The sequence below is a fragment of the Carassius carassius genome, chromosome 16, assembly GCF_963082965.1.
Source record: "Carassius carassius chromosome 16, fCarCar2.1, whole genome shotgun sequence".
In the NCBI taxonomy this organism is placed as follows: domain Eukaryota; kingdom Metazoa; phylum Chordata; class Actinopteri; order Cypriniformes; family Cyprinidae; genus Carassius; species Carassius carassius.
Window position 1 is genome coordinate 5281052 of NC_081770.1, and position 17494 is coordinate 5298545.

The window sequence follows — 17494 nt, forward strand, 5'->3', positions numbered from 1 at the left end:
AGCCACAGTACTAATATATTTTTTACTATATATAATGTGTTTACAACAGCAAAACAAATGGGAAGGAGCATATATTTTCCCACAATTCCAAAAAGTCTAATGCAACCTGTTTTCACTGAAAACTATTTTAACATTAGCATTGCTACGCAAGTGTTAGTTTTAACACATTACCATGTGGTTCCTAGGACATTGCTATGTGGAAAGCAGAAAGTTTTTGTAGCATGTTGATACAATATGTGATTTTTGTTTGTTATTGGTGGTTGACAAGTGTTGCTATGTTTTTTGGGGTAAACTATACCTTGAAGGTCTATGGAATTTTTGTCTGTTTCTTTCACTCCCTAAATGTAAAATCTGGACCAAAGCAAGTCCACACCTTCTGCACTGTGGTAATCATCATATGAAACTGTACAACATGAAAGAGCACACATTCACACCCCTTTGCTCTTTTCCCAGCACATGTTTTTCGGGGCCCCAGATGGCCCTCATAGTGTCCCATCTGTCCAAGAGCATTGCTCACACATAATGAATACAGCCGAGCACCAGGCACTCCGAACATGTGCCTGAACAGCAGCGTCAGGAGGCAATTAGGGAACAGTGGACCCTGGGGCCGATGCCCCCTCCTGGGCCAGGCTGATTGACTGGAACCTCATCTTACTAACAGGCTGGCTCGCCGCCACAGGTCAGGAGAAAAAGAGGCAGGAGGGGCTGTGAAAAAGACAATTATTCCTGTAGTTCAACCAGAGACTTAGACGTCCAAACAACAAGTTGACAGCAAATCTCTGAGAAACTAGATTTGTTTATTCTTAAGAATGTTTGTGGGCATTCATTGCTCTGCATGATTGAAATGTACTCGTGAAAACATCTAGGACACATTACAAACATAGGGAACAAATCCATATTCTTGGACAAAAATATCATCATACACTCGTATTAATTACCCATGATTGTCATATTGCTGTCTAACTTTGGCTTTTCAATTGATCAAACTGTGCAAGTCATCTAAAAAAAAAAGTAGATTCAGTTTGTAAACTAATGTTTGGCCCAAAGGAGCCCAAAACTGTGGAAACCAAAATAAAAAAAAATAATAATAAAACAACTTACTTACACAGTTTAATCACCTGTATATACTCATAACATATACAAAGTCTTCATCCTTGATATCCTTAAACAGCTAAAACATTATTAGTAAGCATAGTTTGTTCAAATGAATAATTCAAATCATCCTGAAGGTTTAATACCTTTCCTGACATCAGTCAGTATCTAGCTGTCTAGAACTTCATTAGTCAAATACAACTACACATGATTTATTGCTACAAAAACTCTGGCAACATGAACTGAGTTTCCTTTCAAAAATAAGCAGCGAATCCCACTTGCATGTTTGTGGAACATGACATTGGTCCTATGAAACCAGGTCTGTTTTGAAGGTCAGTTGTTCTCAGAGTCATCAAAAAATGACTCTTAATGCACAATGATGGTGTTTTATCTAAAAAAAAACCTTCTGATTTTGATTGCCGTCTTATAGTGAGTCTCTGACAGTCTTTCCCTCTAAAGGAGCTGAAACAAAACGAAAGGACTTGGATTCACTGGCCCAAACAAAGAGGCAGTCACAATGGGGTGATGACAGATAGTTTCCCCTTCTGCTCTTCTGCACGTACAGGAGATTGGTCTGCCAATAAGCGTTTGCCTCTAATGAATACTGAGGCATACAAACTTCTCCCCCAAAACCAATCAGTTCTGCTCCTTGTTCTTGCCATTGTGATCAAATGAGGGGTTTTGATGAAATCAGCTGTCTGTGTAAGAGGTCCTTTCTAACCACTGACCATATTTATCTTCTGTTTAAACCCAAAACATCTGGACCAGTCCTTCAGGAGGAAGTGTGAATTTGCAGACAGAGGTCATGTGATGCAAAACACACCCTCATATTCACCTTTCAGTAACTCTGGTTTTAGAATCCTCTCAAAAACCAATTAAACCTGTTAGGACAGTGAAAGACATAACACGCCAATGTGTGCCTTGCAAATACATACATGGAACATTCTAAACAAAACAGTTTTCTTCATCCAAACTCAGCAGTTATTATATCCAGTTGCCAAAAAAATAAATAAATGGCACACAACTAATTTAACGCCTACATTTTGCTGCCCCAACGTTTTCTGGCCTGGAGAATAGACAAGAAGCATGTTTCTTGAGTAGCCTTAAGTACCAATTAGTAACCAAGAAATATGAAGGCCTGCAGTCAAAGATAGATGTCTTAGCACATGGGTTGCCAGGTTTTGTCCATGGACTGGATGTGCTCCTTAGCTTTCATTCTCAGAGCTGCAATGCTTGAACTGCGCTGATCTACATCCTCCAGAGGGTATTTGTCGGTGAAGGGAGGAGGGCATTGGTATGGAGGTGGTGCCATGGGCTGCATGCTTTGGGCCATGGTTTGGGATGGACTGAGGAAACTGTGACTGGCGTAGCCTGCTTGCAGTCCTTGTGTAGGACCCATGAACCCTGGGATGGTATGCACTGGAGTGGCACTAGATAGAGGGGAGGGCAGCCAAGGGTCAAGGGGCAGAGTGTTGTTCATGGGCCCCATGGTGGGGTGCATTGGCGGCCGGTTGAAGGAGAGCATGGGGGAGTCATGGAGCTTCATAGTGCTGGCGTCTATTTTCTCCTGTCGCCTCCATTTAGCTCTGCGATTCTGGAACCAAACCTGGGCAAATACATACACTTCAAATAATCAATCTGTGATGGCAATCCTATGCTTGTAAGATGGTGTTTCACAAAAAGCATCTGTGCAATAAGACCGTTTGTTCTCCAAACTTACTGGGAACCAACCAAAGTTGGATTTGTAATGGCTCATGCTTAGAAACCCTACTGAAAAGACCAGCTGAGGCTGAATGTTGGTTAGTGCTGCTTGTTCTTTTACTGAAGCTGCTTGAACAAGGTGGTCTTGCAAAATAAGGAATTTCTTTTTTTAAGTGGTCAATTTATGTGGACTTGCTTGTTAAGAAGTTTAAGCAAGCTGGTTTCAGCAAGTCTGTGGTTGAGCAACCAGGTGAGGAGAAACCAGAACTTCAGCCTATCAAGTTAGGAACCAGCATACCAGATCCAAAGCATAATGCACACTGGAGACTGGTTTTATCAACATTTTATGGTCTTCTCTACAAAAACTAATACTTTTATTTTCACAAAGAGATTGAAACACACCTGCACTCGAACTTCAGGGAGGTTGACTTTCATGGCCAGCTCCTCTCGGCTGTAAACGTCAGGGTAGTGGGACTTCTCGAAGGCTCGCTCAAGCTCATGGAGCTGGTACGTAGTGAAGGTTGTGCGGTTGCGGCGGTGCTTTTTCTTGGGTTGCTCCCCATCGGCCAAGTCAGGAGATTTACTGTCACTCTCGATGGACTTCCGCAGGTCGCTCAAGTCCCCATCGCACTTGTTGGAGAATATGTCAGCATCTAAAACCACAGGTGACAAAAAAAAACAAAAGACATGACTTGAGAGTCCACTTTAGACAGATCTTTACATGAGGTTTCAACAGAATTGTGTTATAAATATATTGCAAGAACAAGATGGGATTAAGAGCCATATCCAAGGGCACAAAGTTCTTTTGGGTTTGAAAAAAAGCAACATTGCTATTACCAATCGTGATTCTTGACCACTAACACCACACAACCTAATATTTTGCACTGCAGTAAAATTAAATAGTGACAAGATGACTAATATGATCTCTGTTATTTAGAGATGGTGACTACATGTAAATTAATTACTGATATGGTATTTCGAAAACTGAGATTCTAATCCCATAATACTCCTGGCCAAAAGCTCTTGTAATACAGAGGCTTCGACTAGAGCAGTTTTATTGTCACTGATGGTAGGCATGGCTTTCACTGAAGGTTTCCCATCCCGTAATCCAAGCAGTAACAGATGTAGTTTGTTAATTCCCCTTATGGTTTCCCTGTAGACCAGACCATAATCTACCTAAGGGCTCCATTTGATTCTACCTCATGTCCTCAACATAAGGTTATGTTTCTAGGAAAACTTTACCTTGGTGAACTGGAGAGACCCAATGGCAGTTGGCAAGCTAAATCAGTTAATTCCAATAAAATACTGGTCATCAGGGCAAGTGGATTTGTGTACTGCACTCATAAGATGTAGCTGACATATTCTTCAAGTTGGTGCTGTCCAACTTTAAAAAAGCTCAGTACACATGCTGACTAAACAAGTGAACATTAACAATAGCTGCAAAGTTTTTATGTACATGCAAGCCTGCAATAGCTGTTAACATTAAATTGGCGATAGTATCATGAAGCTAGCAAGTCACAGATATGGCGCCAAGATGGAATCTACAGACATTTTCAGATTTAAAAAAAGTTTTTAAAAGGTAATATGTGTTACACATTGCGTTAGCAACGCAAAAGGTTGTGGGTTTGATTCCCAGGGGAACACATGTCAGGTAAAAAAAAAATGTTAAACTGAATGCACTGTAAGTTGCTTTGGATAAAAGTGTCTGCTAAATGCATAAATGGAAATGGAAATAATAGCAATACACTTATCATTAGCAATGAAATGCTGCAGGTTCTAATAACTTAGATGCTGCAGGTACAATCCCAGATAAGATCAACCAATGAACTGGACTTGAAGTGAACCCTTATCATTACTGTGTCCTTGAGGACACTTAACTGCAGATTTAAGCTTCCTGGGGTGAGTGTCCTTGCAATCAGCACATGGTAAGTTCACACTTTGGGAAAAGCATATGCTAATGAGCATAGACTTTCTGACTACCTGAATACACTTATCCATAGTAGAAATAAAATGCATAATCTCAATGTGGGTTAGCTAGAATGGATAAAACTCCTTAAAACAGCAATTACATGAAAACAAAGTAAGAAAACAACTCTGAAGAACAAGGTTTAATTATCAGGCAGGAACAAGCGTTCTGGGTTAGCGGAGCTAGCATCATTAACACGCAATAGACTGAACTCACACAATGGTAGGGGGTCAATCCTGGTTCAAGGATCAGCACACCGCCTGTCAGATTTAAGACAGTCCAATAAAAACGCTCAGACTTGCTGGCAACTCATGTTAAATGAGGACAATCGATCTCAAAGGTTCAAACCGTTCAAAATCCTTTTGAGTCACAATAACAGACAAGACAACTCTGGGTCTTGCGAGAGATTCTCTTATCACAGGACTAAGAAGCATGATGGATTATGAGCCCAATGGAAAAAAAAAATTGTAGCAGAATGGAAAAATGATTATGTTGGCATGCACAGTTTTTCAATCTTGTTTAAGATAGAAGATTATAAGAATTCCACAAGGGGATGAGAACAAGGGATGAGCCCCATTGCCAAATTATTTTCAGGTTTGAAAGGTCCTTGTAAAGACTTGAAAATTAAATAGTTCTTTCATATTTAGGCTCGATTAAGCCTAGCATATTACCACTGCCAAAAAAACACACCATAAAAACAAGGTCTCTTCAAAATTTCAAGAGTTTCTCAAGTTTTAATGCTCAACAAATGGATGTCCCAATTCTCGTCAACCAAAGTCTGCGGTGTCAACCATTTCTCAAGATTTTTCCAAGACCAAATTATCTTATTATCTTAATGCATGTCAAGAAATCTTCTAATTAGGAATTTTAGATTAAACATCTGAGGCAACTTTGAAGTGTACAACACTATAAAAGAAAAACTAAGCAAAAAAATCATCATCTAGGAGCGTCCATCTTTCAACAGAATGCATCTAGGTAACTGTGCCGTCGTTTTTGAAAGTTACGTAAAAGAAGCGTCAGACTTTCGTTTAGGTCTCTTAAGGTGATACTTGATGCTAATGCCCCGGTGAGCTGCCACTAGATATGTTTCCATCCAAAGATGCAAATTTAACTTGCGCAAAACTGGAATATCACATTAAACATTTGCGAATAAAGCACCAAGTTGAAGAGAACAAAATGGTCACTTCCTGATAAACTCGCACTAAATATCTTTAAGAAAACTAGGAGAACACTGAATATAATAATTGCTGTATGTAATAAATTACTTGCACTTCAAGAGAGTGTAGACGTAACACAATAAATGCGGTCATTGCTTTTAGTGGTCGATTCCTGCTGTTTGGGAACGCAGCCATGTAAGACAGTAATTATACAGAAATACTTTCCTCAGGCATTTTCGTAGCGCAAAGTCAAATGACTTTTTCAGTGCGAATGGTGGAATTTATTCAGTAACTGTGTTTCCATCATAGTTTATGTGCATTTTTTCTTATCGGATAAAAAGTTTACCCTACTCAGTTGTGCGCATACATTTTGTATGCACATTTTTAGAATTTATACTCATCTTGGCATTCCCATCCAGCGTTTTTTTATGCGATAATTCAAAATATGCATAAAAATAGGTGGATAGAAACAGAGCTACTGTCACCTTAGAATCAACAGGAGGGCTCAGAATAAGACGTCTCTGGGTTTTAGTTTTTAACAGTGTGTCTAAATGTCCTAACCTTCACAGGAGGCTAGTTAGGTAGTAATTGCAAGAAACACTTGATATTTGACCTATGAAGAACTTACCACTAAATGCAGGTTGCTCCGAGCCGTCCCTGAGGGGTGGCAGATGCACGAAGGGTTGTACCCGCTGGTCCTGCTTCCCTGGATCTCCAAGACTTTCACCTCCAACTTTGTGTGCTATCGCATTGCCGCCAGGGCTGAGCAAAGGATCCTGGTCCTTGTTGAAGCCCAGGATGACATCTATGCTGTGGACCCGGGTGCCCACCGCCGTGCCCCCCGCTTTGACCATCTCGTGGAAGTTACTGGGCGAAAGACAGCGGTCATCCACCATGTTCATGGTGTCCAGTGACAAATGCATTCGAAAGCTGGGATGAGGCCGTCCAACTAATGAAACCACTTAATCTTGATCTGATGGAGGAATCCAAAGTAGCTGGAGATTTCAAAAACAGACTAAAATCAACAAATGCACTAAAATAATGCATTAGAAGAATATTTCTTTATAAGTAGCTTAAGTTCTAATTTCTATGACTATTTATAGAATAAGCAAGCAATTCTCCAGGCATTAAAAGTTTGGCTAAGCAAGTTCAAATAAGCTCTTCAATTTATTTTTTTATTATGTTTTACAGATAATGTAAAATTAAAAAAAAAAAAAATATATGTATATGTAAATTTTTATAAATGTAAACGTATTTAATATATATCCAAGCATATTGTAACACAAGTCTTTTGTAATACAATAAATGGTTGACACCCAAAAGAATCTAAAATCAACAAGTGTGCAAAAAATGCATTTTAGATCAATTTCTTCATTAACATTATGTTAAAAGTGTCTTAATGAGGTCTCGTGTCTATAAATATTCATAGTTTAATAGGCTAAACAAGTTCAAATAAAGTCTGCTCTCATTTTGTACTACTCTACTTTTTAGAGATAATGTAAAACAAGTTTACAGACTAAACTATTCGTGATGAATAAATGTCACACCACATAGCAACACACAATATATCTGCATTCACAGAAAATCAGATGATATAGACACGACAGAGACATTTATTTGAACATTAACATAACATTCATACTTGTAATGACTGATAATCTAAATCATGTATATTATCAAAGACCAAGACTCTCAGATAATTCAAATAAAAATATCTAAAAATTATTTTAAAAAATTCTGTGCATGTGTTTTTAAAGAAAGTTTCCCCAGGACAGAGTGACTGCAGTATGGGACGTACCTCTGACTCGAGATGCTCCGTGTGCTTTCTGTCTCCAGACTGACCTGCATCCACCTGTTTCTCCCTGCAGCGGGTCACATGTGGGTGAAGAGCACGCCTCCGTCTGCTACTGTACGCCCTGACCTACCTCGACCGCTCTCGCTTTAACCATGAAAACATACACGAATGCACAGAAGTTCTCCAGTGGATTCCGCTGGACAGAGAGCTTGTATGTGTGTGTCTCTTCAGAAGGGAAATAATAGCAAGGGATTACAGGAGCTCATTAATTGGGACTCTTCCCCCTTAAGAATGATTGACAGACGGTTTCTGCTCAAGTAATTGCTCTAAATGGAGCTTGAATTCACCACACAGGAGGAGGGCGACACTAATGAAGCCATTTCTTCTTCCTCTTACAAAATTCAATTGTTTTAGAGACAAAAGGATGAACTGAAAGTTTTCACTGATGCTTGTACTATTAAACTAAACGATCTTTCACCGAAAAGCTATTACTGACATAAACATGTAAAAATACTGGTAGAACATCATTGGCCTTAAAAATGATAGACCCATTACTAAAACTAATTTTTATTATTATTACACGATATACATATATTACATAAATATATATATATATATATATATATATATATATATATATATATATATATATATACATAATTTTTAATTTGCTATATATAAGTATAAATAATGTGATTAAATACAATTTACAATTTTTATAAAATGTGAAAAATATGACATTTAAATAATTATGTATATTAACACAGGCTGATGACATGTGGAGCATGTCTTGGCGTGTACTGCAGGCTTCACAGAAGGTATTACAGTAAATACTCAATACTGTCACCCGTGGAATAATTAGCGGAGTAATTAAAGCAAACGACATGAGCACAGACTCATTTAACAACTCATTAAAGAGTTAACCTAGTAAAACTCATGAGTGATCATTGCTTAAGAGATATGACCTCAGAACAAGATTAACTTGTTCACGTTCAAATAAATCCATGTAAACGATTCTACTGCTTCCACCAATACGACTATTTGCTAATTTCTTCTATATTTGTGTAAAATATAGTACAAACTGCAATTTTTAATAAACATACAACAGAAACATTAATTTTCTGGCTTGAAGACACTTATTGTCTTGTGTTTGTATGATGGAATCACTGGGAGAAGTCTTAAACTTTGATGGGCTAATGTAGGTTGATCAGTAACACCTCGAATGAGGCTAAAGACACTGAAGATTTCCTCTGACCTCAATGAAGTGTTAAGATACTTTGAAGAAGCTCACTTACTGTATTTGTTTTGGGTCGGTGTTAGTGTAAAGACGTGAGACAAAACATGAAGAGTAAAGAAATGGTCTGAAATTGCATGACTGCCTTAAAGTATGTCTTCCAAACACCTCTCAAATATCATGAAGTCTACAATAACCTTGGCTCAGCCCAATGTTACAGCCAGTGCAAGTGGCTAAAACCAGCCAACACAAAAGATCTCCAGGAAAGATTGACTTTAACCGTATGCTTGCATTCATGTTGCCAGATTGATGTCTAAGTCTCGTGATCCAGAGTCAATTATCAAAGGACAAGGTTGAAGATAGAAAATCCCTGGAAAGCTTAAAGTTTCATTGTAGAGCTGCATCTCACGTGCATGGGATCCCTGTTGGCTCGTGAGGCATTTGAGGATAATGGGAGTTCCTAGAAAAGAATGGGAATCTATCCATCTATACATCCTCCAATCCTCCTACTAACAAGACTATAGGTACAACCAGCTGGGAACCAAAGAATAGACCATTGGTCCAACAAGCTGGGTACCACTGACTAGACTACTGGTCCAACCAGCTGGGAACCACCATCTAGACTATAGGTCCAACCAGCTCGGAACCACAGAAAAGACCACTGGTCCAACCAGCTGGGAGCCACTGACTGGACTGTTGGATCAAACCAGTTGTGAATCAACAACAAAACTACTGGTCCAACCAGCTGGGAACCATAGAATAGACCACTGGTCGAACCAGCTAGGAGCCACCGACTGGGCTGTTAGATCAAACCAGATGGGAATCAACAACAAGACTTCTGATCCAACCAGCTGGGAACCACCATCTAGACTATTGATCCAACCGGCTGGGAACCATAGAATAGACCATTGGTCCAGCCAGCTAGGAGCCACCGACTGGACTGTTGGATCAAACCAGTTGGGAATCAACAACAAGACTCTTGATCCAACCAGCTAAGAAACCACTAACTAGACTAGTAGTCCAACCAGTTGAGAACCACTAACTAGACTAGTAGTCCAACCAGTTAAGAACCACTAACTAGACTAAGTAGTCCAACCAGTTGAGAACCACTGACTACACTATTGGTCCTAAAAGTTGGGAACTAGACTTCTGGTCCAACCATTTGGGAACCACGTCTAGACTACTTGTCTTGTTCATAGAGTCATCTTGGGAGAAAGGTCACTTCTTGTCAACAATTTGAGTTCTCGGTTTGATTTTTGATGGGATTGGAACGAGAGACAGCGCAATTATTCGATCACGCTGATGTATTTCCTGAAGCTCTGCGCTTGTTTCCTCATTACACTAATTGAGTACAAATTGGCTCAGAAGGTGCAGCGCAGCTATCAAGAGGATTAGGTTTATCAGATGACAACGTAAAGCCCTCTGATCCTATTAGACGCAAAGCAGCTAACGCAGAGGAGCTGTGTCAGCTCACCGGGGGGAAGCAAGGAGAAACACAAGAGCCAGAAAGTTGGCTATTGTACACAATGTTTTGTAAACGGAAAACATTTTATGCAATTCAGCTTATCACCATGACAACTAGCTCTGCTCTTTATATGAACAATCATGAGTAAAATGGGCTCGGTGAATCCTACATTTCAAGAAAATGAATGCCTGGTCACACCAGAGACAATAATTATATAGTCTAACAAATACAATATAGTGTTGATTAAATAGCTTCAAATTTAGTACAGTCTAGACCACAAACATAATCGTCTACAACAACGTCATTGGAATTAGTTTCAAAATGTTTTTTTTTTTTTCAGCTGATGAATGATAAAAACATTGACAGCCAATCAGAATCCATTATGCTTTCAATGAGCTCAAGCATTTAAAGTACCAGACAACATAACTGAAGTGTCCAAATGTAATAAACAGGGTGTTATGGTGCATTGCTGTGGATGCTTTTATAGATATCATTCTTAGTGTTAACTGCCTTAAGGCCCTATGAATCGCTTTTGCTTTAAATCCCAGCCATTAAGATGACTTGCCATTTGTGAGATTGGACTTAATCTAGATTTCATGCAACAAATCATTTGTGTGCCCAAGCAAACAAGAGAACTTTTTGAAATTGGAAATGCACTATCTATAATTTCGCCAACTTTTATGATCACATTAGGATACAAATATTAGCCTCAAAGCTAACGGAGATGGACTAAAATCCACAAAAATTTAATTCCGATTTAATGGGGTCCTTAAATGGTGACATTAAAAGTCTTCACAGATATGCAAATCTGATCTGTAAACAAGATTAATTGGAACACATGCGAATACGAAGGAAAAGTTAGCAATATAGCTTAACCCGACACCTGGTGGCCGTTTTGATTACTGATGTTATAGCGTAAATAGCAAATCTTAGTATTATTGGTGATTTTTACTAGTAAAATTCAAGCTATTGAGTTAAAAGTTTCCAGCTCATGCTTGCCTCCATTAGGAAACCCACTCAATGTAAAATAAAACAGCATTTAATGGGCTAGTTTGCCCAAAATCTAAAACTCATCATTGTTTACTCGCCCTCAGAGTTTGTTCCTTCTCTTTAACACAAAAGAAGGTCTTTTGAAGAATCTAGGTGACCAAATAGTTGTTGGTCCCCACTGACTTTCATAGAATGATAAAGAAAAAAAAAACCCTATGGAAGTCAATGTGGTCCAGAAACTGTTTGGAAACCTTGTGGAGGGTGAGGATTTAATAGTAAAATATGAGGAAAAACCTGCACCTTTAAAACAATATTTGGCCTCAACTTTACTATTGCATGGCATGTTAGGTAGGTCTCCAAAAATGGACCAATCCTGTTCAGAGTGACTTACATGCATTTATCCTGCAGTGTTGTCCTCCCCGGTCTCCTGACATCTTTTAGTAATCTGTAGATTAGCATGTAAGACCCTCTGTCGACCAAGTGAATGCACGACTGTGTGCAGTTTACCTGTACAGCGATTAACCAAACAACCATATGGAGCATCACACTGGAGCTCAGCATCGAAGCAACCAACGCAATTATTAGCGGTCAATTGCATAATGTGTAGTAAGATGCGTCACAACTGCTAAACTAATCATCATCAAGTTGGTTCTGTAATATGTGGCTCTTGATAAGTCAAGTAGTAGTGGTCTGATCAAACAGCTTACAGTAAGTACTAAACTATACTGTGCTACAGACATGAATGATTTCATAAATCTGCACAATGTGACTGCATAGCACCCCAACTTTTGCATCGGTAAACATCACATGCCATCAAAAAAAGAAAAAATGTAAATCTTGCTTTTGTTAGTAACATACTACTGATTAGTAATGCTTTTTTAAACCGCTTTCAGAGGTTTGTGCTGCATCGGTGACTGTAGTATGCCCTTAATTTGTGTTTTTGGCCCCGTTTGTCCCTGCAGGATCAAAAGACAGTTTATGCGCTTCACAACCCAGAAAGAACAAGGTTAAACTTTCCTCCTTAACACTTAATCTGATACTCTTAACGTTGTTAAAGCTGATATTCCTCTGGAGACGCTGACGTGCTTCGGCCTTTAATCGGCTGATTAGATGCTTCACCTGTCAATCAAATGGTCTTCTCCGCCCCTTATTCTAAAAGAGTCCGCAGGCTCCTCCCACTCTGACATCACTGAGTAAATCTTTCCATGACTGGGAGAGATAGATTAAAGCATGAGGCACGTATACCCATAAAAACAAGCATGCAAACAGACACTTATAGCTCTTTCCCATGCTACAATATTTCATAGTGATGACTATCAAGCACTATAAATAGCAAAAGCATTAAAGTATTATAACAGTACTTCACATGGCTAACTGTATTCCAAGTCTTCTGAAGCCATCTGATAGCTTTATGTGAGAAGCATTTTCAAATTTATAATACATACACAAATACATTATGTAATACCTGTAGAAGAAGACACTGGCAAAGAGTAACTATGTTGGTTGTTTTAATAGGATTAAATTAGATCAATTAATATTTGGTTTCTAAAAACTCTCTGCACTGGATGTGGTCTCACTTTTGCTCTCAAAACTTCAAAAATGAACCAATAAGTACGAGGAACCGTAACAGTCATGCTGGACTTAAATCAGAATTTGACATCCATAAAAATACAATTTTTTTTATAATTATTAAAATCAAAATTTACTAATTTAAATGAGCAAAAAGTAAATTATGATGCAAGTCGATTATGAGATAAAAATTTCACAATTACAAAAAGTTGAAATCAACAGTCAAAATGATGACAAAAACCATTTAAGAGATAAGCCGGCTAAATTTATGTGAGTTATAATTATGAGAAGTCAAAATTTACGAAGTCAAAAATTATAATTATGAAATACAAAGTCAATTTTTTTATTTAAAAAAATCTAAATGATGACAAAGTCAATTATGATGCAAAAATAAATACCACGCTGTGAACACTGTCATAATCTAGTTAATTATGATAGTCATATGATCAAAATTATGATAGTCATACACTTAAAATTAATATAATTATGACGTAAAAAGTGGAAACTATGAAATAATTCATCATAATTATGAAATACTAAGTCAATTTTGAGATAGCAAACACTGCAATAAGTCAAAATTGACAAAAAGTGTATTTTATGTAAAAAAATATATATAAAGTGTTATAATTTTGAAATACAAAGTAAATTATAAAGTAAAAAGTCTAAAACTGTGACAAATGTTTTTTTTTTTAGATAAGTCAAAATCATGACAATCATGATTATAGGTTTTAAATTGTCAATTTTTTTTTTTAAATTCTGATTAAAAGTCAGTTATGAAACACTAACTCAACTATGAGATATTGGAATCTTGAAACATCTAAATTGGCAAATCAGAATTATGGTAAAAACAAAAGAATAAAAAAACTTTATGACTAAAAGTAAATTGCGAAATTGGAATAATGATTAAAAAGTGGAAATTATGAGAAAACAAAACTGATAAAGTTAGTATTATGAAATAAATTGGCATGTCAATGATCTCTATTTATATCAATTTGGACTTTATCTCATTATTATGGCAGTAATTTACTTCCATACGCAAAACATCACTGCTGGCAAGTATTTTTGGGTTGATATTCTTATATTATGTCAAAACTGTAATTCATGCTACTGTAAATGTAATATGGTTTCTACATGAATCAAATCCACAGCACAAATCTCATCATCTCCACAGTATTTCCACCACAGATTTATTTTACCTGGAGAAACTGACTCATCATATCAATTCCTTCAAGAAATCCCCCTTAGTTTGAAATACGTTTCTTTTTTCACGCGGAGCAAGCACTCAGAACATGCCAGCATTGAAACGTGACTATGATTGAGCCGAATCTGAAATGATGAGCATAGATTTGAAATTTCTCACACATAAAGGACCAGAGGCCTTTATTATCATCTTGAGGAATTACACATCATCCTATCGGAGGATTTATAAAACAGAATAAAGATGGGAAACTCAATCTGCTGCGGTCTCATGGGGGACAGATAAACACAACCGACAAATCAACGCAATGAGAACAAATCCCATGAACCTTTGGGATATGTTTTTTAGCATGTTGCTAAGTGGTTTCTTCCTGTCTATCAGGAAGTTACAAGTATATCACTGATCTCTCTTTACAGTCGCCGGACAGTTACAGCACAAAACCAGCAGATACGAGTGACCCAGGAGCTAATCCCAGATAAACAGGATGTTTCATCAGTGTAACACGCTTTCATTCTTCTCTTTCTTAAGAACGAGTGATTCAGAAAGACGACTTCCTTAGAAAATCCATTTCCTGATGGGTTTTTTACTGTTGTCACAATAAATACATTTCTCAATTGCATGTACAACATAAGCAGAAAGCCTGTTTTTTTTACAAAACCTCACAGAGGACTGAAGCACATAATAATAATAATAATAATAAAGCATGTGCAAGAATGAATTTCATCATTTGGGAGAAACATGTCAGGAATATTTCCACAAACGGCAGAAAAAAAAGAAACTAAAGCCTAATTAAGTTTTTAAAAACATAACAATAATAACAATAATAATGTGTCTGGACACATTGTGTCTTGTTTTAATTTCCGAATACAGTGATATTAAATAATATTTGCACTTCAGTAATGAGAATTAATTTAGATTTTATTTATGCATAATGTGACTGTAGTCAATGGTGTGACATTATTTCAATAACAAATAAGCACAAAAAAAACATTTAAGTATTAAATATATATCAAGTAATAGGTATTTCATCATGGTATTATATGCTATATTGTTTAAATTATTATTATAACCAACAATAAAATAAGAAATATTTTATTTCTTACAACCCACAAAATTTGAGAGCAACATAACATTATTTTCCATGACAATTAAGCACATTTTCTACCAAATTCACATTATAATTAATGCAAAAAAAAATTATATATTTTTTTAAATAAAGGTATTTCGTGTTATTACATGCTGTACTGTTTATATAGATTTTTATTATACCATTTTAATAAAAATAAAAACAATAAAATAAATCAGTAGATGAGAACCACTTATAATAAGTGATACAATGCAACAAATAAAATTAAATTAAGGTCCTAAACCAGGCTTTATCTTCATGCAATAGTTTAATTTGGCTTTGCCCATCTCGAGGCGAAACACCTCGGCGTGTTTTCAAGATCCACTCAAAAACACATAAATATAGAGTGTGATGAATAATAAATTAATTGTACATTATACACACATGCAGAGGTCAGTGTCTGCCGAGCTCTTTCTCCAGCCGCTCTCGGAGCTTGTGGAAGGACGGTCTCCTCTTGGGCTCCGTCTCCCAGCAGGACGTCATGATGCTGTAGACGTCAGGAGGACATCCGTCCGGAGGCTCCATGCGGTAACCCTGATCCACTCGCTCCCGCACCTCACTCACCGACTGCAACAAACACCAGACACAACATCACACCTGCAGCAAGATGAGAGCAAACCACACAGTTATGGTGAGAAACGCACCATTTTGGGATACGGCTGTCTGCCGTATGAGAAGATCTCCCACAGGAGGACTCCGTAACTCCAAACGTCTGACTGAGTGGAGAATTTCTGCTGGGACAGAGACGTCACGGTGAGCTGATTCAGGTGTGATGAGTGAGCTCGTGGTGTTTCTCTCACCTTGTTCTTCAAGGCTTCGGGCGCCGTCCACTTGACGGGTAACTTGGAGTTGTCGGTAGCCGTCGAACTGACTTTGGCCAGACCGAAGTCGCTGATTTTGGCGACGCTGTCTTCAGACACGAGGATGTTGCGTCCGGCGAGATCTCGGTGCAGGAGTTTCTTCGACTCCAGGTGCTCCATTCCTTCACAAACGTCTCTGAGAAAAGAGAAGCGCAGGGTAAAAAAAAACCTTCATGACTGACGCATGTGGAATTTTTTGAGGGGGGGGATTTCAGATGTTCTAAAAATCTTTGATTCTTGACACAACAAGATTTACTAATACATAAATAAATAAAAATTCTAAAATAAATACAGTTATTCTTACTACGATGATAAAAACTAAACAAAAAATAAAACCTACTTGTTTAAAAAAAAAAAATGTCATTAACATAAAAAAAATAATAATATTAATTCCGTTTTTTTTTTAAACAAATGAAATAATTCTTAAAAATAGTACAAAATACGGGAAAAAATAAAAAATAAAAAAAGTATAATAAAATGTCATTAACGTAATACAAAATGATAACATGAAGCCTTTTTTTAAACAAATTAAATAATTCTTAAAAACAGCTCAAAATATGAAAAAATAAACTATTTAGAAAAAATAAACTATTTAAAAAAAATAATAATAAAATGTCATTAGCATAATACAAAGTTATATTAAATAACATGAAGCCTCTTTTTTAAAACAAATTAAATAATTCTTAAATATAGCATAAAATACGGAAAGAGAAACGATTTTAAAAAAGTATAATAAAATGACATTAACGTAATACAAAATTATATAAAATAAAATGAAGCCTGTTTTTTTAACAAATTACATAATTCTTAAAAATAGTAGAAAATAAGAAAAAAAAAGCTATTTAAAAACTTTATAATAAAATGTCATTAACGTATAACAAATTATATTAAATAAAATTATGCTTTTTTCTTTTATTTCTTTAAATATATTATCATTATATACCACATGAATGAAAGAACCTTAAATAAATTAAAAATATAATAACTTTATTAGCATAATCCCAAAAATAAGAAAATAAACTTTTATTTTATTAAATCAAATTCTCACTACTATACCAAAAACAACACAAAATATAAACACATAAATTTTTTAAATAAATAAATAAATAAAAAGCCTTTCTAATTAAAAATAATCTAATGTTTTTGTTGTTTTTATATTTTTAATAAAATCATTCTTATTATTGTATTACAGTGTGGTTATGAGAATTAAGGGAAAAAATGTGTTTAATTTCTCTTTTTTTGATTGTTTGATTGAAATATGACATGGACTATAATTAAACTAATGCATTGGTTTTCTGCATTAAAATGAAGGGCAACTTGACTTTAACACCTAAAATAAAT

The 17494-nt window shown here is 36.5% G+C and overlaps 2 protein-coding genes across 4 annotated transcripts in view; both read right to left on the reverse strand.

The window, feature by feature from the left end:
• Window positions 1-778: 778 nt before the first annotated feature.
• Window positions 779-7960, reverse strand: LOC132159498 (retinal homeobox protein Rx1). 2 transcript variants are annotated; one of them, XM_059569032.1, is made up of 4 exons: window positions 7715-7960; window positions 6545-6889; window positions 3196-3446; window positions 779-2698 (listed from the first exon to the last, which is right to left on the reverse strand). In XM_059569032.1, the coding sequence occupies exons 2-4, from the start codon at window positions 6837-6839 to the stop codon at window positions 2252-2254; spliced, it is 993 nt and encodes a 330-aa protein (XP_059425015.1). In that variant the 5' UTR covers window positions 6840-6889; window positions 7715-7960; the 3' UTR covers window positions 779-2251. The 2 variants fall into 2 exon arrangements, with proteins under 2 accessions (XP_059425015.1, XP_059425014.1); XM_059569031.1 differs by lacking the exon at window positions 7715-7960 and having other exon boundaries at window positions 6545-6929.
• A 7272-nt stretch (window positions 7961-15232) lies between these two features.
• The window catches only part of matk (megakaryocyte-associated tyrosine kinase), an 8466-nt gene continuing 6204 nt past the window's right edge, over window positions 15233-17494 (reverse strand). For both annotated transcript variants that reach the window (XM_059569036.1, XM_059569035.1), the window contains exons 11-13: window positions 16094-16289; window positions 15938-16024; window positions 15233-15860 (exon numbers count right to left, since the gene is read on the reverse strand). In XM_059569036.1, the coding sequence (XP_059425019.1) occupies window positions 15687-15860; window positions 15938-16024; window positions 16094-16289 (457 nt within the window). In that variant the 3' untranslated portion in view covers window positions 15233-15686. The remainder of the gene's footprint in view (window positions 15861-15937; window positions 16025-16093; window positions 16290-17494) is intronic.